Consider the following 20950-nt stretch of genomic DNA (forward strand, 5'->3'; position numbering starts at 1 on the left):
TGTAGAAGCAAATATCTGATAGGCAAGTGAAGCCTTAATCAGAAGTTGCATGTAATTTAAATGCAGGGATTTAGATTTACTGCTGGTTCCATCGTCTTCTTCCTCAGACCCCAATTTGAAAATAGATTCGGAACAGTGGCCACCATTTCTACTTGCAAGCAAGGTAGCATTTTGAACTTTATAGAAAGAAATGAAGGCATGACCAGGCTTACTTTTCATGAACTAATGGAATTTGTGACTTTTGAATATACAGTTGCCAATAGCATTGAATATGGCAGCTGAATTTGAAGGGAAAGATCAGGACCTTTGGAAACGCATTTCAGCTGATGAGTACAGAAAGGTTGCTGTTGAGGAGTGTTATGAGTTGTTCAAGCTTATCCTGAAGTTTCTGATTATTGGAGATACTGAAACCAGGTCATGGTGAATGTAAAAACGCTTTAGTTCTCTTAGCTATACAAAAACAAAATTTCCTTAGTAAAAAAATCAGGTGTGTTTTGAATGATTTGATTTATGCATAGAAGTTGAAAGAATGAAAAGCCTGCGAATTATTAGCCTAAAATGCTAGAAAGTTATTTTACTACGAGCTCATATTTCTTTATGTGTGATGGTTCAGGATCTTGATGAAACTTTTGGGCGAAGTGGATGCATGCATTAAAAGTAGAAAATTTCTTGACCATTTCAATATTAAAAAACTCCCTCTTCTGTACCACAAATTTGTTGCTCTCATTCAAACTTTGGTAAATTTATGATCAGTCATCACAGCTGCTTTTCGTTTACTAGCTTTTTTCTTTATAAAGCCTTTCTTGCCTGAAACCTGTGAAATGGTGTTTTTGTTATCGCAAAGGCCATCTTCTCACATTTTAACATGTTACGGCTTGTAGCAGGAAAGCTGTGATGATTCAAAACATAGCACTGAGGGCTTGCAACAGGAAAGCGCTGATGATTCAAAACATAGCGCTGTGGTTTTTTTGCTACAGGATATGCTTGAAGTGACTACACAAGATATCATGGAGGGCAAGTAAGTTTCAACTCCGCACAATTGCATGCCTGTGTAAGATTTCTCTAAGTTGGTGAGAAGTGGATGGTTTCTTGATGTTCTTGTGGATGCAGTTTCGAGCTTGAGTCTAGCCATGGAAGACCAGGAGCAGAGAGAGACAAAAACCAGCTATTTGCATCTACTTTTCCACCAGCAGTCAAGCATTCCCTTCCTGATTCTCTGGCTTGGAAAGAGCAAGTAGGTTTTTTGGAAAAGCATGTTTTACATATCAGAGACCATTCAGAGAGTGTCAAATACTTAACCAGGCTCTTTGGGTAACGCTTTCCTACCAGATAAAGCGGCTCCACTTGCTGCTCACTGTCAAAGAATCTGCCATGGATGTGCCTGCTAATCTTGAGGCACGCCGGCGCATTGCTTTTTTTACAAATTCTTTATTCATGGGCATGCCTAGAGCTCCACCAGTGTGTGATATGCTATCTTTCAGGTATATGCCAGATTTTGTAATTATCGGTTGACATTTTAGTCTTGCTTGACATAACTTCACTTTACTTCCCAAAAAGTTAAAGGTACAGTCGACTACTATGTTGCTTAGAAAGGTACTGTAGTTTCTGTATGTGCTATTGGAGTGGTTTGGTGCTATAAGTAGGCATGCACTGAGTTTGTATCCCTAAAGCTTGACCTGAAAACTTCAAGCATGCTCATACTGTTTCATACTTGCATGCTAAAGATGGAGGCTTTATCAGTGTAAATGCGTGAATTATTCTTTGAACCCCCCATTAGCTTCAACTCTAATTATTGTCTATTATGAGGTCTGTGGTAGCTCCATTGTTTTTTTTTGGGAAGCTTTTGGGCTTCTTTCAAGCTTTATTCAATACACTAATCAACAGTGTTTAGAACTCTTTCTTTTGAGATAAGTAAGGATAAGTACAGTCTAATAAGGGCGAGCGTGATTATTGGACAATGGCCAAGTTTCCTTGCCTCTTTCACACAGCCTTGAACAACGATGGACCAGTCCTAGGGTATGCATGATAGTAAATGGGTGTGGCCCCTACAGGCTTTTTCACTGCATCTCTGCATCCACTGGCTGACTCGAGTCAGAGGACATTATTGTCAAAGTAGAGACCAAACGTCCGAGGCCCTGCACCAGACAGACACAGAAACAACTAGCCATGATCATACTGAGTTATCAGGGTGCCCATGGCCTGCTCATGACTCAGTGACTCTTATTGCATAGGCAGATCCTACATGATATTTATATGTCTTCTCTCACACTGCATATGATATTTATGTGTTTGTTCCATGCCATCTTATTTCTAGTGTTTATATTTAACTATTTTCAGCTTCTATGATGAAATAGTTGGTTGTTTTTCTGTTTTACATGTTTTTGTACCAATGTGCATGATAGATACACACTGTTGTATTAACTTGGTCTTTTAGATCCTGGTAGTCTTTTGTAAGATATCTATATTTCCTCGTCTTTTCTTTGTTCTGCTCAAGTTACACCTGTGTCACTTTTTTCTGTCCTTGAAATTAGAGAAACATTCAAAGAGCACTTTATGGACTAGAATTTATTTTTACTTACAAAATACATGTCAAAAGGAAACAAAATAGTAAACAAAATCATTCTAGAATAGAAAACTTTGTTGCTGCATGCATCCAAGCCTCTTCTCGCTAGAAACCAAAGAGGTGTGGTATTTGTAGAGATACAAACAAATGGAGGAGAGAAAAGAAAAAAAGAAAGAAGAAGGTTCAAGAGATATGGTGTGCCCTTTCACCAAAATGACTCAATGGATACTTTCCTGAAGGCATTTCTGTCTTCACACAGGAATAGGTGCTGGCTGCCACAAAAATCAAGTGGGGTTTTAATGCAATTGGACCAAAAAGCCTGTGTGCTAGGAAGAGGGAGAAGTAGTTCAATGGGTGTATCAAACAGTTGAAAGGTCAAATGTACAAGAGCGCAAGGAGTCTGTTTGGACTTTGGAGAAGCCTAAGTTGAGCAGAAAACGTGTAAAGCACGAGAGGATTGGAAACACTGAAATCTTCAAATATACTCAAGGAAAGCTTCAAAGAGAGTTGCTATAAAAAGATGGAGAGTCCAAGAGATCTCATACTTGTCAATTCCTACACAGTGTCAAATTATCTCAATGAAGCTTTCTTCTGTTGGTATCTCTAAACCTCTAACATGCTAAAAAAGGAAAGCAACCAATCATTTTTTGCTTTGAAGTCATCACTTAAGTGGCGAGTCTCCGTTTTCAAAGATGTTATAGCATTAGTCTAGGGGAAACAAATGCTTGAAAGGGAAAACAAGCTTAGAGGGTAGAGAATACATGAGATTATAAAGTAGAATAAGTGAAGAAGCCACCGAAAAAAGTGCACCAAACTACATTGAAGATCCAACAAAAGGCAAGAAAAGCGTTGTTGGCCGCTCTTGAAGAGTTTGATAGATTAAATAGGCCTATAAAAGAATGAGGATTTGTCTGAACTCTGAATCTCGATTCTCAAGACAATTCTAAGGTAATGTGAATGCTCATTAGTATAGCCAGAGGAATACATCACCTACTCCGCCACATATTAATGACCATGTTGTCTTAAAAAAGTGATGTTGCATAACCAATTGAACTGGCATGTCTAAAACATAGAACTAGTCATTGGCGCATCCTCCCCTAAGCTGTGCGTTGATCTTATGTCTTTATACGACACTTTGTAAAACATCTAGTATTTCTAGTGTAATAAGTGAGACAATCTAATAAAGTATAGAGATACTTTTTGCCTTGCAACTCTAACTAGCTCCTTGTATTCCAAACATGTAATAGTTTGTTTTTGTTACATAAGAGGAGCAGTTTTCCCAGGAAGACCTATTGGGCATGATTTGACACTATAAAGAGATCCAAGCTTCCTTTTTATGCCCTCTTCATATTTATTACTCGTACGAGTGTTGAGAATCTTGAGTTTATTACCAGATACACAATTTGTTCCAAGGCATGGATCAAGGTTGTCCTGAGACATGTAAACTAATCAGCCTTTTTTTGGCTAGTCTAACTTTGTTGGTTTTTTGCCATGTTAAAGTGTACTCACTCCTTACTATACTGAAGAGACCGTTTATTCCAAAGAGCACATTGATATGGAGAACGAGGATGGTGTGTCTATCTTGTTTTACCTGCAAAAAATTTACCCAGGTTATTTTGATATCTACAGCCTCCTTGCTTCTGGCTAGGAATTTTAGCTTCACTGGGGATTTATACATTTTGGTAGGGCTTGGATTTTGCATCCTAACCCAAAGAATGTTCCTGTATGGTTAGATGAGTGGGAGAATTTCTTGGAACGCTTGGGATGCAGAAAAGAAGGTGAAGTATGGAAAGATGATGGATTTTGGATGGGTGAAAATGAGCTTGAATTAAGGCATTGGGCATCGACACGCGGGCAAACATTGTTCCGAACAGGTCACTGGTTCTTTTATCGTGATCTTTGACGGTCACTGATGCAACTTAAAGAAGTCCTACTGTTTTTTTATGCCCAAGTTCTTGTGTTTATGCTTTTATTCCCTGTTATTGGTTTGTTCATCTTTTGCAGTAAAGGGAATGATGTATTACTGGCGGGCATTAAAACTACAAGCATTCCTTGACATTGCTTTGGAGCAAGGTAACGAGCAGAGCACCAAAACATTCTCTCTTTGTTCTTTGTTTAAACTGGATTACATAAATTCCTAGCTCTAACCCTGGGCCTATCAAGACAAAACATACTTCCCTCTTGTTCAATTCACGCCCTCGCGAATGCATCAAGAGACAATCCTATGCAAGCGAATCCTCTGATCCGGACATTTGTCCTAGCATGTACTCAAGTCTACTGCCTCTTACCTAGGCCAGTATAAGATTCCTTTTGTAGATTGCGCTACAAAGATCCAATAGCTTATTGTCAATTTAACTCTCATCCAGGAGCTGAATCCCAATATGACATCTGGCCATAAAGTGCAAGAAGCTCTATTGTAACAACCCTAGCACAGATCCACAAACTATCATACCAAATGGCATTCTTGTTGGCAAACACTTGTCCACCTAATCCACAAACAAGTCTTAGTGCCATGTACTTCCAGTACAATATTCCAACTTCAAGATCTCCCCTATCCAATCCTCATCTAAGACTGTAGGGAGGTTGTGTTTTCACACATAACCAGTAGATACACACGACTACTTTAGGTTAAGCATAAAACTTCCCATCAATTTTTGCATATGTTCCATGGCCTCGAGCAACACGAAGACAACATATAGCTTCCAACTACTTTTCACCTCATCAAATTGGAATGAACTTAAGGTTACTAAAGGTCTACAGAATCCCATTAATAAAGTCTTGAAGGGTCTCATCTCTCTCATGTACAATTTTGAGCTTGCCTTATGCATCTGTATGCATCAATATCATTTGGCCATCACGAGAGAGTATGTGATGAATCAGAACACTTGCCATCCTACGTTCACCCTATGAGTGACATGCCAATGCTAAGAAAGTCCAAAGTCTCCAACGTTTTGGTGTATGATTTGAGAGTTCCACACCACTCTTAGAAAGGCCACTACATCATTAGGTCCTTACAGTTTTTGTAGGTTAACTATGCCAAAGCCTCAAGAATCTTACAAAGCCTCAAGAAATCCTACATGGGAATGCACTCTGGTGTCCCATACCACCAGAGCACACCCCACATAAAACCCCGGTTAAACATGATCATAGGTGGAATGGCCAACCTCCCCCCCCTACAACCAAGCTTTGAAGCAACCAAATTCCTCTTTGAGCACCAAGCTCAAACCTTAGGTCAACTAGAGGGGCAATCTAATGCATTCAAAGTCAAGGATGAAATATACTACTATGTTCCATCCCAATCCTTCTCCTTGGCTTTCATAATTAGCTCTAGTGGTTGTCTATAAGTCACCTTGAAACTTCGGCCTATGCATCTTGGATTATGAACATCACCACAGGACTGCCTAACTTGGCACGGAGTCTTGGACTCTGCCAACTGCCAATAGGATTGCATGTCACTTGCCACCTAGTGGCTATTTGGATAACATGAAGGGTTTATGGTAAAACTAGGTATGATCTCTTCATCGTTTTACAAAGAACTATCCACTCGTGTGGAAAAGCAAGAGTTGTAAGTTTGGGTTAGGGTTAAATATGCCTTCTAAGCTACAGCTAAGATGGATAAAAGAGATCCATGGAGTATGTGTCGAGAGAGAGAGAAAGAAAGAAAGAAAGAAAGTCATATTAACGTCCGCGGAATGCCTTGAAGGCATATGGGACCAAAAGACATGACATCACAATCATTACAATCCACTTCGGGGTCCACTTAGGCGCAAGTGCGCATAAGCGCGAACATTGAAAATAAAAATAAAAAAAAAGCTAAGGGTCAACTACCATGTGTAATATGAATGCTTGTTGCACGTAGGAGAGAGCTAGTTAGTGGGGTTTAGGCTTCCGGAAGTCTTCAACTATTGCTCTTCCTTCGCGGTAGACAGCCCACTTTCCAGCTTGGCAGGCTTCTCAAACTTTACCAAGTTCTGCACTTTTGTTTTTGAGCTACATAGGTGTAAGCTCGTCTGCTAGGCACAGCTTGGTGCCTTGGAGTGCCTTGGATTGTCGCAAAACCTTGATCTTGTCCTTCTTGATTTCATAGCATAGGATGGCCTGTCCCCCTTTTGGGGTAATGAGATATGGATTGCCTATGTCGATGGAGGAGAGAACCCTGCTGATTCTCCTCTTCCAGATGTCCGTATCGGGGATGTAGTCATCCGCATGAATCTCGGTTTGCTCCCTTACCTCTTGCTTGTCCCAACCTTGTGGGAGTCCCCCTACCCAAATGTCTTGGGCAACCGACACTTGAAGTTTTTCTTCCTTGATGATGGAAATAACATTTTATTTCACATGTTGTTGCATTCCTTTGGTGGCGTCAATGAACTCCTTCTTGGCTTTTTGGATCTGCTCCTGAACTTCTCGAACTGGGTCAGGCTTGCCCTCGAGAGTGGCCACCCTGGCCTCAACTTTGCTGAGCTGCTTCTTCAAGGCTTCGTTTTCTTCTCGTAGTTTGTCGATCTCTGCTAAGAGAAACACCTCCCATGAGCTCAAGCTGTGACTGGTCAATGGCTTGGTCGGTGTGGTGAGGGCACTTGCGTAGGTGAGTTTCCTCGGCATTGTGGTAATGGCCAGTGTTTGTTGGCCTGGCTCTCCCAACGTACCACAGTCTTGTTACAGGGCGGGACATAGCATGGAGGTGACCGCTATGGTGTGGTGGTGCCCTACACCAGGCCCAGCGTGGCGAGGCTCAGGCGGGGCTCAGACGCGCGAGCAACAGAAAGCGACAGTTAGGTGAGGCTCAAGCTATCTCACTGGGGTGATACAAAACTATCCATGGAAACTCGTCATGGAACACATGGGAGCAACATCAGCTCCGAGTAGATGGTATACCACTCTCCAAAATGTCAAGCATGGTATACCTCAGCTATGTCACGTGGAAAGGTAGCTCGATGGCGGTGGAGCATGTCTTGGATCTGGAGTTGCTGAGGTGATCGTGGTTGATGGGGAGGTCGAGGGCGTCGGGCACGTTGGAGTGCAGAGGCGCGGTCCGAGGTAACTCCTCTCGGGCGGGGTAGGTCCAGAGTAGCTCGTGGAAAGTCCACAAGATCCACTATGTCGGTGTCGTCCACCTCTTGGGTCCGGAAGAAACTGGTGATGGTTGGCTGCCAAGGGAGGGGGCGGGGTGGCTGGGGCCTGTGTCTCAATAAGGTGTCCCTGTGTCTGCGGAGCTCAAGGAGGAAGAGGCCCAGGCAACGCTAGTCCTGGAAGTCAATGATCCTGGAGAGTGGACCGAATCCCTCACGAAATAGACAGTGAAACCTCCCGCGGATCTCATAGTATACTGGGCAGCGGCATATGTAATGCTCCTCCGTCTCAACCTCTGTGTGGCATAATCGGCAGATCCTCTCCTCTTTGGGTGTCCGTACGAGCTATGAGACCAAAAGGTTACATCATACCCTTGAGGTACATCATCCTAGGTACAAAATAGTAATAAAGAAAGATAACAAAAATCTAGAACTTTAAAATCTCATCGAGGTACATGAGCAGAGAGCTCTCATATCACCCTAATACATCCCTCATGGGCCGCCGTGACATGGTGCTCAAGGTGGTAAAATTGAGCTGGTGTGAGAAGGTCCTACCATGATGAGAGATGATGGCCCGGATCCTCTTATGGTGGCGTCGCCGCGGGCGAGGGCCGTGGGGTCTGGGATGTCAAGCTTTGCATAACTCAGTGGCTCTGTCGAGTGTCACACCTCTCGGCCGAGCTCCTGCACTAGGATCGGCCCTCGGAGTGCTGGTATGGGAGAAGTCGGTGAGAGCCCTCTGTGCCGGTCCTCCAGCAAGTACAGCTAATCTAGATCTCACTAAGGACTCCTTGTGTCTACGGAGCTCTAGAAGAAAAAGTCCCAGGCATCTTTGATCCGGGAAGTCCATGATCTTGGAAAGTTGTCCGAACCCAGCTCAGAAGAGGCAATGGGACCTCCCTCGAATCTCATAGTATACAGGGCATCGGCATATGTAATGATCCTCTGTCTCGGGCTTTGTGTGACAAAGTTGGCATATCTTGTCCTCTGGTGCGGCCGCCCTAGGCCCATATCTGGCAGTCTCCACTCTCAGCTGGTGGGACGGTGCGGATCTGGCCGATCGCACATCTCACCTCAAAGGATAGGTGTGTGTCCATGTAGCGTGCACGGATGATGAACCCATCCTCTGTCAGGCATAGGAGGTGATCTCTGTAGAAGGCCATCTTCGTCCCCAGTGGACGACTAGGTGAACTCTGTGTCCTCTGAGTATCCAGTCTAACAATGTCCTTCCTGATAACCCTGTTCCGCTCTGTGCGGCTGAGAGCAAATGACGAGGCCTCTATGCTGTACTGGAACGGCTGGAGTGCCTCCATCTGCATACCGTGCATGCCAAACCAAGTGCCTACCTATGCATACTAGCACTCTGTATCTCCCTCAAGTGTCAACTGTCTCGAGGACTCTAGGGCTAGCCGGGGGCATCTATCAAGTGGAAGCTCCCATAGCCTATGCCAGTATGTCATTGTCTGGAATAGAGCCTCCGTCACTATCGATGCAGCCCCCATCTCTGCCCGCACAATCTCATGTGGCACTGATGGCTTACTCCTAATCATGCATGAGATCATCGCCACTAGGGGCCTCTCCATCGGCTTCCACCCATCATATACCTCGTCTGTATCTGTCTTGACCGGCTCTCTCCTCTGTCTCCTCCTGTGGTATAAGCTAGGACCCCAGATGGGGGCACCATACAGTAGTGCAGGTGTAGCTAGAGTATCAAATAGCCAAAGCTTCATCCTGGTCTCCTGAAACTGTATTTGTGAACATTGCCTCTCTAGCGAGCCAAGGGCTGCATACGCCCTCATCAATCTAGTTTCGGCCGCCTTCTGCATCGAGAACCGAGGTCCAGCAAAAGTGATCCCACGGTATACATGAGGTAACATACTCCACAGGCTCTCCACTGTATGTAAATTGTACTGCTGATCTGCTTATCCATTTGGAGGAGGTGTTAAAGATCATGACCTTGGTCTTTCCAAGGTTAACAGTGAGGTCCCGGTCCTCGCAAAAGGCCCGTAGTGCATCCAAATGCCTATGGAGCCCCTCTGGTGAATCAGAAATAAGAACAATCGGTATCAGGACTCTTGCCAAATGTGCTCATGGTACTCCCTGTCTGTTTATGTAATCCGAGATCTCGTCAATGTATAGACCAAATAGAGTAGGAGACAAGGGGCAGCCCTGCTCCACCCTGATAGTGCTGTGTATGATCACTGAGTCACCTCCTGGAGCCCGTACTCTGCCTGTGACTGACTCATAGAGTGTAATGATGCCCCAAAGCATCTCTGCTGCCCCCATATCTTGCTGTCTCCTCGTCAGTCTGGCCCATGGGATGGTATCAAAAGCTTTGCGAAAATCCACAAAGTTGCAGTATATCCGATGCCCGTGAGCTCTCCCCTCCTCAATGATCCCTCGTAGTGTAAAGATATGATCTAGTGTGGAGTGCCCTCTCCTGAAGCTTGCTTGCCCCGGTGCTCTGTGTCTGCTCCTCGGACCATCTACTAAGCTCATGCTGCAAAATCGAACCATAAATCTTGGCCAAGGTGTGACCAATCATGATAGTCTTGTAGCTGTTGGGGTCGATGGGGTCACCTGCTTTCAAGATAGGTACAATAGTATTTGATGACCAACTGACGGGGAAGCCCTCACATAAAGCCTTGTTAAAGATGTGAACCAGTAAAGGGAGAAATGCTCGGTGAGGAGTCCATCATGATCCCGTGCTCTCCCAGTTTGCATCCTATCAATAGCATCTCTCACCATGCTGAGGTGAAAGAAGGAAGAGTGTGGGGTACAAGGATCTGGTGGATGGGGGAGAGGTGGTTGCTCGGGGGCATGGTAGAGAGAGGTGGCATAGGTGTGCCAGGTACTGGGTGAAGTAATCGGAGTCGGAAGGCGATGATCCTGGAAGATCCCGCAGACCTCCTTAGAGTCCCTTCCAAGAAATAGTTGGTATAGCTCCTGCTCAAGCTTGGCTAGGTAGGCTCTCTTCTTTCTCCGTGTGAGACGTCGAAAGATCACTCGAGCCTGTTGGTGAGTGGTGGATCCTAGCGCCATCTGCCGATGTAGACGGGCTCAGGTATCGCGACATTTCTCGTCCTACCAGCTATTCTGTGGGACAGTCCCTCTTGGTGATGTAGGGGTGGCTCTGGAGTGTAGGAAGGCGGCTACAGTGGACGTATGAAGGGTAGTTGAGAGGTGTGTGGTAAGCTCTTGAAGTGGGATGTGGGGGTCGATGTCGGAGAGGATGCGGTAGACGTGATCAGAATAGATGGAAGAGGTCTCTCTAGAGTCTGGTGAAGTAGTATCTCGGACAGTGATGGGGCAAGGCGGGTGGTTGGATGGTGTATCGGCATGTGAGAGGGAAGGCTAGGTATGCATGGTCGGCTGCAACACCGATGGGGCGAGGCAAGATGGTAAACTCCGGAACTAGTGGGATCAGAGAGAGGGATCCCATTAGATAGTCCAGTGTACTGGCTCCATGTCCGAAGGGGTAGGAGGTGAAGGAGTTGGATCTAGGCCATCTAGCCAGTGTATGAGCCCCGTCGAGGGCTAAGAGATACTCTCCATAGTCTGTGCGGGTTGCTGTATCCTGTGATGTCCGCTCCAGATCCGTACCCACCGTGTCAATCTCCTCGTACATGGGATCATCTGTCTCAAAGAAGGGTACCTATGCACCTGCGGTGCGGGCATTGAAGTCTCTAGCCAGGAGGATGTCCCCTAGACTGGAAAACTTCATAATGTCATCATAAAGGGGCAGGCACGAGGACTCTCCATGGGTGGCATATTTAGAATTGGAGGGTGCAAAGTAGCACATTGCAAGGTAGATGTGTCGGGCCCTCTTTGTCTGGATCCTCACCCACAGAAACGTGCGGCCTCATCTCATCTGACCACCTGTATCACATGATGAAGCTCCTCCCTGTATAGTAAAGCCACTCCTCCCGACCTCTGGGTACTCCCTACTGTGCGTGGGTGTGGGCGGTGAACAGACTCCCATCTGTATCCTCTCACCTTTGGAAGCCGACTCCCCTGGCACTGATGTGTCTCTGTGTATAAGACGAAGTCTCTCCCTCTAAATGTCTCCTTGATAGACCTGCATCTGTCCTCAAGGCGCCATTGCAGTTTGAAACCGCAATCTCTAGCTTGGTCTCATAGGTCACGCACCGTCATTGGGCACGTCGCTCGGTGATGATCACCCTCCCATCTCTGTAGAGTTCCCATTTCCCTGCCTTCCGTGCATCCAAGATGCGGGGCATGCACTCCCTCTTGTGTGCCACCTGTGCTAGTGTGAGATCGTCTTCGAGGTAAGTCTTTTCTCCTTTTAGTGCCCGCCTTTTGGTAAGGAATGCTTGCCTCGCCTCCAACCCCGCAAACTTGAGGATGAGTGCGCGTTCCTTGGTGGTATCTTTGCCCACCCTCCATGCCTCGACGAAGGGGTATCAACGATTTCGAGCTTTCTGCATAGTGCTATGGCATCCTCTTTCAGCGAGGCTCCTTCTTTCCATCCCACCACTCTCACATTCAATGCCCTAATCTTCCTTCTTTTCTCCTCTTTGAGTGTAAGGGGCGAGAGTATTGAAGACCATTACCTTGGTTTTACCGAGGTTAATAGAGAGGTCCTGCTGAAGCCCTTCGGCTAAGTCTGAAAGGAGGACGATGTCATTTGCATAAAGTAGTATGGGGATCAATATGCTTGCTAGTGTGGGACCAGCCCGGCCTAATCCGTCAATGAAGCTCGAGATCTCATTAATGTAGAGGCTGAAAACAGTGGGTGATAGAGTGCAGCCTTGTTTCACCGCAGTAGTGTTGGAAATCTCCTGTGATGTACCTCCTGGGGCTCTCACTCGTCCGGTGACGGACTCATAGAGGGTGATGATGCTCCAAACCATGTCAGATGGGACTCCAATCCACAGAGGAGGAGGCGGGCTCGGGGTACAGTATCAAAAGCTTTGCGGAAATCCACAAAGCAGCAGTAAATCCTCTGAGAGAAGGAAGAGAGAGAGAGTACAAGAAAAGACACACTGTAGCTTGGGCACAAAGTACATTGCTTGATTACTTGATTGATTGATTTGTGAGTACATTGGTGTTCTTTTTATGGGCTGAAAGTACAACCTCTTCTTTGACCTTATTAAATGAGGCTTGACATCACTGCTTACCTAAGGGTAGATTCCTAGGCTAAGAGGGTGTTCCCACACTTAACCCCGATATCCCAACAAACCTCCCTTTGAAGTAAAGGAGTTGTGAGACAAAAAAGTTTCATTACCTACTCTGCATTCCAGTTCCCCCTCGGCTAATTTACCACTCAACACCTCCCGTGTTGTGCTAACAGAATCCCAATTAAACCTAGGTAGAGTATAGCAACTAATCTGTGTCACCCCCCCTTACTCCTGGGTAGGATTTATGAAATCTTAGAGTTTGTGACATACAAAATAAAGGGAAAAAAACACATTTTCGGAGACGACCCGAGCAGAGGACCCTTATTGACTCAAACACAGAGTTAACACATAAAAATGTGAATCAGCACCCTATGTACGCATCCCTGATCATTTGTTCTCAGATGCAGAGCTATCACGTTGCATGCTTGATATTTGGAGATGGCATGATTTCTCGCAGGCCTCGCAAAGCTTGGCCTTTGTTGTCTGTGATATTAGTAACTTTTATCACACATGTGCCCTTTCTAAAAGCAAGCGGCCTTGGATTTAGAAAGGGCTATTAGACATAGACTGGCTGCCTTACAGAAAGAGCACAAGAAACATCCTCATGCTCAATGGGTTGCAGATTCTTTATGTACTGCTAGGGCAGAGCTTCATCACTCTCTTGAGCAGCATGCAGAGTACCGTTACCATGCCTAGGAATCCTTTTGGACCCAGATGGGTGGAAGATGCAAGAAACATTTCTTTGCTACTCACGGTCCATCTCATGCCAGAGATAGTGTCAGGTAGTCGCAGGATTCACATGGCACTCTTCATTTAGATCCTCTTATGGTTAGGCAGATTGGCATTGATTTCCGTCGCTAGCTTCTTAGTGCTAAGCCTCACTCTAATTTGAGACACAGGTCACAGAGGAAGGTTTGGAATGCATTGCCACATTTGATTATTGGAGAGATGTGTGCCGTTTTGGATGTCCCTTTTTCTATGCTCTTCATGCCTTACCTCATGGTAAGTATCTAGGGGAGGATGGCCTCTCACGCGTTTTTTTTTCTTTACTTTTTGGGATGAGATTGGGGCTGAGATCACATCGGCTCTCTCGGAGATGTGGGACATAGGTTCTATGCCTTCTTCTCGCACCGAGGGACTTATCTATCTTATCCCTAAGAGTGGGGATAAGACATTGATTGGCTAGGTGGAGACCTATCAGCTTACTTGGGAATGCATACAAGCAAGATTCTTGCTAAGGCTGTGAGCATTAGATTGCAACCAATTTTGCAGGATGTCATTCATGATACTCAGAATGGATTGTTACACGGAAGGACCATCTTTAACAATATTTTCTCATTTTGGGAGGCCATGGAATGGGCCAAAGTGAGTAATCAGCCCTTAGCCATTCTGCTCTTGGATTTTGAGAAGGCCTATGATAGAGTGGATTGGGACTTTCTTGAGGGTACTCTTAGCCATATGGGTTTCTCTCACAGATGGATCGAGGGAGTTTCATGCATGTATCATGATGCCCACAGTAGTGTGCTCTCTTGCGGTGATAGAGGAGAGCGGTTTCAGATCTCTCGCTCAGTACGATAAGGTTGCTCTTTAGCCCCATTATTATATATCATAGTTGCAGAGGCCAGGAGGCCTCACACATATGCTTATGTTCCTTCTGGGTAGCACTAGAAGAGTATTGTTTGGCAGTAGGGGCACTCATTAATTGGCAGAAATTTGTTGGATTTTGGATTAGTTACTCACTGAGAGTTGCTTGGAGTACAGAGCTTGGGTTCACTTGGATCAATAGAGGATGCACTACTAGATATTTGGGGTGCCAGGTTGGGTTGATATTTCTCGTGCATAGCAGTTTGGTCTGATACTTATGAGCATCCGGAAGAAGCTTCTTCATTGAAGCTCTAGGAGATTAGATTTATCCTCTAGAGCTTTGGTCGCTAATCAAGTATTGCTTGCATCGGCTTGGTTTATTGCCTCTTGTTGGTGCTTCTCTCGTATATGCATTGGTCAATTGTGGAGATTGATATGCAATTTTCTTTGGTCGGGTTTGGATGGCACCACAGAGACTCGTGCTGCCAGGGTAGCTTGGCTCACAGTTATTCAGCCCAAATGAGAGGGGGGGTTGAATTTTATTGATCCGGATGTTCAATGCAGGTAGTTGCTCTGCAAACTTGTGGTCAGAGGTTTTTCCTACCGCACTGAGCCTTGGAAGGATTTTTTCTTGTCTTAGATTTTCATATGTACACCTCGTGTTGGGAGAGATTGGCTGCCGAGCACACGGTTTTTGTTCACAGAGGCTGATTTCAGGACATCATCTTACCCTCTTATTGCAACCATTCTCAGAGCATGGAGAAGCATGAGACCAGTTTTGTGACAAAGGATTCTTAGGTCTTTGGATGCGGTTGACCGACAAACTATTATGTGGAACGAGCTCGTTAGGGATGAGGCCGGTCGGCCACTTGGTCCATCTCGTTACATGCAGTGGGCAAGATGGGAGAGATGTGCCTACACAGTTCTTGCTTGGAAGATCTTTAAGAGTCCTTTGGTGGATCGGAGAGCTTCATCCATTTAGCATCTTAGGGGCTGTCGCATACGTATTGATCAGATTGATGCAACTATTCCGCATGAGTGGCTCTCTGGGATCTTTCATGGAGACTATCATCCGCGTTGGTTAAGAGTGTTTTCGAGGATAGGCATACCTGTGTTGGTCAATGCTCTTCTAGACCGGGAGACTATAGATTGCATCATCTATTCTGTCATGCGGCATGCCTGGAGGGAGATTGAGGAGATGTAGCATGGAGGGGATCATCCTAGATACTAGGCTTAGTCCAGTGAGGATTGTTGGTCGTTCGAGGAAGCATTGGTTCATTGATCCTTCTCGTCAGATAGTGACTAGGCTCTTGGTGTTTGTGGCTATATGGTGGCTGTCCTATCATATATCTTTAGTGGGATCTAGAAGAGTGTGAGTTGATTGATGCCTTCGATCCATTGAAAAGCCTTACCTTTTTCAGTTTCATGGTCCGGAATGCTAGGCTTCTCCTTGCTCGACAGATGCGTTGGATCCCTACTCTCAGGCCTCATTCAGAGAGCTACGATATCTCTCTAGTGTTAACACTTAGATATTGGCATAGGCTTTGGCATTCATACACAAGGAGCCAAATCTCTCATTTTTTTTTTGGTTATTTTTACATGGTGGTCTCCCCACCAATCAGCGGAGATGGGTTTTAGGTGTAGTACCTAACTGCTTGAGATGTGTGGTAGATTCTGAGACTATAGAACATTGTTTATGGGGATGCTGCACTGCACAACACATTTGGGGTTCTATAGGCCAACTTATGGGCAAATTGAGTGGCCGCACCATGTATGTGACTTGGGGAGTCGTTGCTTGGTTTCCCAATTTGGGCCATAGCTTTTCTTTGAGGATAGTGGTACAGACTTTGCTATTTTTATTCAAAGATACCAGCATGGTTTACTGCAGGATGTCCCTCACTCTGATTATACACCCCCCAGACAGAGGATTGACACTAGTTGGGAGATTGTTACCAGTAGTATAGCATGGCAAATTTGGAGAGCTAGATGCACAGAGGCTATAGAGGATGTCCAAATTTTTGGGTCTCAGTGCATTAGTTCCATATGGTGTGATATCATCCATACTCTCATGGCTACTTGGGCTCGTATTCAAGGGTCCTCTTGTTCCGCATAGGCAAAGCGCGTTGTATTTATGCGGGAGTGGGACCATGGCATTGTCTTTTCCTCTAGTCGCATAGGTCTCTCATGGCATCATGATGCTCCTTAGTGGGGTTGAAATCACCTTACATATTGGGTTGATTCTATTCTAATCCAGCTTATAGTCGTGATTGTTGTATGGTTTTTTCATACTTAATAGAAGTCTCTTTCTTGTAAAAAAAAATGAGGAAGTAGCAGGGATGGTGTTTGCCGATGTAGATCCTCTTCCGGCAGTGACGCCAAGCAATGGACGCTTGGCTCGTCATTTTAGGCCTGAGGGCCAGGGCAGAGCTCCCGAGAGACTCTCAATGTGTCAGTAGAGTCTTCAATTGAGTGCCAATGCCTTAATTTCTTAGAAAGCCCCAAATGTGAGAGTATGTAAGTACGACGGGGTCCTTAATTAGCCAATTTTGGCTTTAATTTTGAAAACCCCCAAATTAGATATTTGTAGGGTCCTTAATTAGGGATCAACGATACAATTTTTCAAAAACCCCCAATTTTTATTGAATATAGAAGCTTTAATCAAGTTATTTTTAACCTGATTTTGCGAAATCCCTAATTCGAAAATTAGGGTTGTAGGTGGCAGGTCACTGGCTTGGGCTATTGAAGCAGGTGGGTAACGGTGAAGGACCGCTAGAGGGTAGGTGCAAAACAGTGAAGGACCGCTAGAGGGCAGGATGCCATAGATGGAGACGGGCGCAAAAGGACCCGAAGGCAGGAAACTTGTTTCATGGAGTGGGCGTGGGAGCAGTGGCTGGTGACTTCACAAACCGAGACATGAGTGGGAGCAGACGTGAAGGAGGTGGGCACGGCGGTGAGAAGAAAAAGAAAAAGAAAAACTCCCCGTTGAAGCGGTTGGAGAGAGAAATCGCGAGCGAATGGGCCCGCTCAGTTGGGCCCCGTCTATCACAAGTTGTTTTTCGTTTTGCAGCTTATCATGTTTTTCTACACACAATCGAATCGACGATTAGTCCATGTCGCAAAGGCACAAGGAGTCACGGCGTTTACTCATGCAATCCAAATATGAGAGTCTCACGGTTATGATATTGCGGCACACAAGTATGCCTACCCACGACTCACGAGATGTCTTTACGGCATACACACTCACACTGTTCCTTTTAGCACAAGACATAAAACATCACATAACTCAAACGTATCCACTAGATGTGTTGCAGGGTTGTGTTTCTTTCACTTACCATACACAAGATGATTCAATACAAAGAGTATTCAAATTGTGGCTGTAAACACATAAGCATAAGACTCATACACACAGGATGGAGCATATAGTAAAAACTCCTCTTATTAATTTCTGCCACTACAATGTGTCAGGTGATGTTACCTTGATCAATCTGTTTTCTGCCGACTGTGTGTGTGGCCTAGCCCTAACGTCTTCTTGCCGTTTAGGGTCCAGGTTCTCCACAAGCGATCCGCCTTCAAGCTACTATGTATAGCTCACACCCAAAATGGGGACCAAGCGCCCAACGCTCAAGTGAGTCCGGCTCACGGCAGGTCGGCTCTCTCTTACCATGGCGTGCCCGTCTTGAGGAGCACCTACACCCCTTATATAGGCGATTTTGCGTTTCAGGGTGGTACACCCCCAGAGCACCGTGCCCGTTGGATAGAAATCCCAAGGCAAACCCCGCTTTATGGTGCAAGAGGGGTTTTTGCCCGTTTCGAACGCTCACGTGCGCGTGCACCTCTGCACCCGTAGCTTCTGTGGTTCCGTGAGCACCTGGTGTAGGGGCCGTGAGCACCTGAGTGTGTGCGTTTCTGTCTGGCTGCATGTTCTCCTCTTGCTCGGCTCCCTCAACCATGTCTCACAATGAGGCACGAGGCGCCTCATGTTGGTTGGCGCCTCACCAGCCATGCCTCCTCGTTTTCATGCCCATGACTCTTCATGGTTTGCACCCGACGGCCAAGACCATAACCGTCTAGCCTTGAGACTAAGGTCTTTCATACGTTTTTATTACATGGGGTTACACCTTGGGGTGAAGGTCTCCCTAGACCTCCAAGCCAACATAACGGCATTGGTCCGTCGAGCCATCACGAGACGAGCCGTCCATCGCGCGTCTAGGTGTAAGGTGGGACTCGGGATGTCGTCGTCAAGACCTTGCTAGATGAGCGCCCTCATCACACTCCCCCCCTCGGTTCCAGACCTCTTCTTCTTCGGTGGAATTGAGGGGTGAAGGGAGTTGTAGGCATTTACAATCTCCTCACACCTCCACAATGTGATTGCTTTCTGCCATGTATTTTCAGATGAGTCCATTCCTTTCCATTTACACAAATAGACCCGATTCGGGTCTCGTTGGTTCCAGCAATCCTTGTGTTTCAAAATTTCCTCCAACTCAAACTCATTCCCCTTATCTACCACTAAGCTTGGCCCCCTATCAACTGCTACCCTATGTGGATCATCATCTTTTGGTGCGGAGCAAAGCATTGAGATATGGAAGACTTGATGAATCTGAATATGTGGAGGAAGGTCCAACCTATAGGCGAGATCACTCACCTTCTCAACTATCTTAAACGGGCCATCATACCTCCGTGCTTAGCGGTCCGTTATCTCGGAGGTTAAACTGTCTTGGATCCATCTTCAAGTAAACCATTTCCCCTTCCGAGTACTCGATCTTACAATTCAACTTATCTATGACCCACTATCTTTGTTGCTTGAGAGAAACTTTCCATCCAATAGGATATCCAAGATGCTGTACAATCTGATGTGGAGGTAATATGAAATGTGGCCAAAGAATAGAATGCCAATCACATTCTTTAAGAGGCAATAGCTTGGACTTAGTAAAATTAACCTTCAATCCAACAACTATTCCATATAGCTTCAAAGCATTCATGATTACATTGACATTGTGTTGTGTGTTTCTGGGAAAAAAGAAGGAATCATCTGCATACGCTTAACAAATTGACTAGCTGCTGTAATTTCAATACCATGCAACTTTCCTTCTACAATCAAATTATCCATATACAAGAGGAATGGATGAGTGGCTATCGCATAAAGCAAGGCACTCAATGGACATCCGTGTCTCATAGATTGTCCAAGCTTCCACGGAGAAGAGAGTTCATTTTCAATAATACATTGGGCTGCGGCGTCCTTATACAGCTAGTAAATGATATTCCTCATTTCGGACCAAAACCCAATTTGTCCATTATTTGAGCTATGAATTACCATTGAACACTGCCAAAAGTCTTTTCAATATCTATTGGCATGATGACTACGTCATGATTGGTATATTTAGCATATTCAATGCCTATATGGGCATTGCCAATATTGTCCATGAACAAAACCATATTGAGCAGGGTGCATCATAAAGGACATCTTTCAATCTGTTCACCAGTATTTTAGCAACTAGCTTGTAAATAACAGGCATAAGAGTGATAGGTCTGCAATATGTCAATTTATCACATAGCTGTTTTTTAGGGAGCAAACACACTAGTCCTTGCTTCCAAGAAGCTGGCAGCACACCAGAGTGCCAACAACTTCATTTTTAAGTGAATCCCAATATTCAAGAATGATCGGCGCAACTTCAAGCGAGACACCTCTTCAGGATAGCAAACCTCTTCATCGACTGCCACTTCATCCCAACCTAGTCGTCCAGGCCTCTGTACAATTTGTTCTGGCGATCACCGGTGGTATGAATGTCCTCGGCGCCCTAAACCCTCCAACACTCGGCGCAATTCTCAAGTGGACAGTTGCCACCATGCTGATCATGACCCGCCTCCTGTGAAAGACAAAAACAAACAAATAGCTTGTTCTGTTCGCGTTTCTGAAGTTGTCAGTACCTTGATGCTTAATGGCCAAAGTACCAACCCTGCTCCAGTGAATCTTTCCAAGCAGGTCCTTAGTCTTCTGGGTTTTATTGGCCACCATCCCATCAATGTGCTGGTGGACAGTGGGTGTTCCACTAATTTTGTGGGCACTTCTTTGGCTCACAAGCTTCGCCTACAGACCCGACATTTTGTGGATGCTTTTCAAGTAGAGCTTGCTGATTGTTCTTTCCTTAATTGTAACAAAAAGGTGCAACAGCTTCAGTTCCAGATTCAAGATTACCAAGATCACCTTGATTTTTCAGTGATGCCGTTGTCACATTATGACATGATATTGGGACAATCTTGGCTGTATCGATATGATCGAGTGATTAGCTTTCGTTCTCATTCAATCCAGTTATACCATGATGGTCGAGAGCTGGAACTTCGTGGCCTTTTCAGTGCCAAACCCATCACTGTTGTTTCTGCTCTGCAAGTCAAACGCCTCGTCCGCAAATGTTACTGTACAACATCCTTGGTCATGTTACAGGAGATTGAAGCAGAAACTAGTGAGCAATCTCAAGCCTCGTCATCAACAACTACTTACTTGTAGCAACCCTTCTTCAGGTCTTTTCAGGATCTGTTTCCGAATGATCTTCCGACGACTTTGCCTCCTCGTCGTCCTGTGGATCACCCAATTGATC

The 20950-nt window shown here is 45.4% G+C and overlaps 1 protein-coding gene across 19 annotated transcripts in view; it reads left to right on the top strand.

The window, feature by feature from the left end:
- The window catches only part of LOC147607226 (callose synthase 5-like), an 80216-nt gene that overhangs the window by 48001 nt on the left and 11265 nt on the right, over nucleotides 1-20950 (top strand). For 15 of the 19 annotated variants that reach the window (XM_086791023.1, XM_086791016.1, XM_086791027.1 and 12 more), the window contains 9 exons: nucleotides 67-163; nucleotides 254-414; nucleotides 614-737; nucleotides 882-1018; nucleotides 1111-1234; nucleotides 1330-1481; nucleotides 4064-4173; nucleotides 4297-4437; nucleotides 4568-4636. In XM_086791023.1, coding sequence (XP_086647149.1) covers nucleotides 67-163; nucleotides 254-414; nucleotides 614-737; nucleotides 882-1018; nucleotides 1111-1234; nucleotides 1330-1481; nucleotides 4064-4173; nucleotides 4297-4437; nucleotides 4568-4636 — 1115 coding nt within the window. The remainder of the gene's footprint in view (nucleotides 1-66; nucleotides 164-253; nucleotides 415-613; nucleotides 738-881; nucleotides 1019-1110; nucleotides 1235-1329; nucleotides 1482-4063; nucleotides 4174-4296; nucleotides 4438-4567; nucleotides 4637-20950) is intronic. The other 4 variants (XM_086791031.1, XM_086791030.1, XM_086791022.1 and 1 more) reach the window with 1 other exon arrangement.

Source organism: Cibotium barometz, chromosome 56 (genome assembly GCF_041138505.1).
Source record: "Cibotium barometz isolate CiBa-2024 chromosome 56, ASM4113850v1, whole genome shotgun sequence".
In the NCBI taxonomy this organism is placed as follows: Eukaryota; Viridiplantae; Streptophyta; class Polypodiopsida; order Cyatheales; family Cibotiaceae; genus Cibotium; species Cibotium barometz.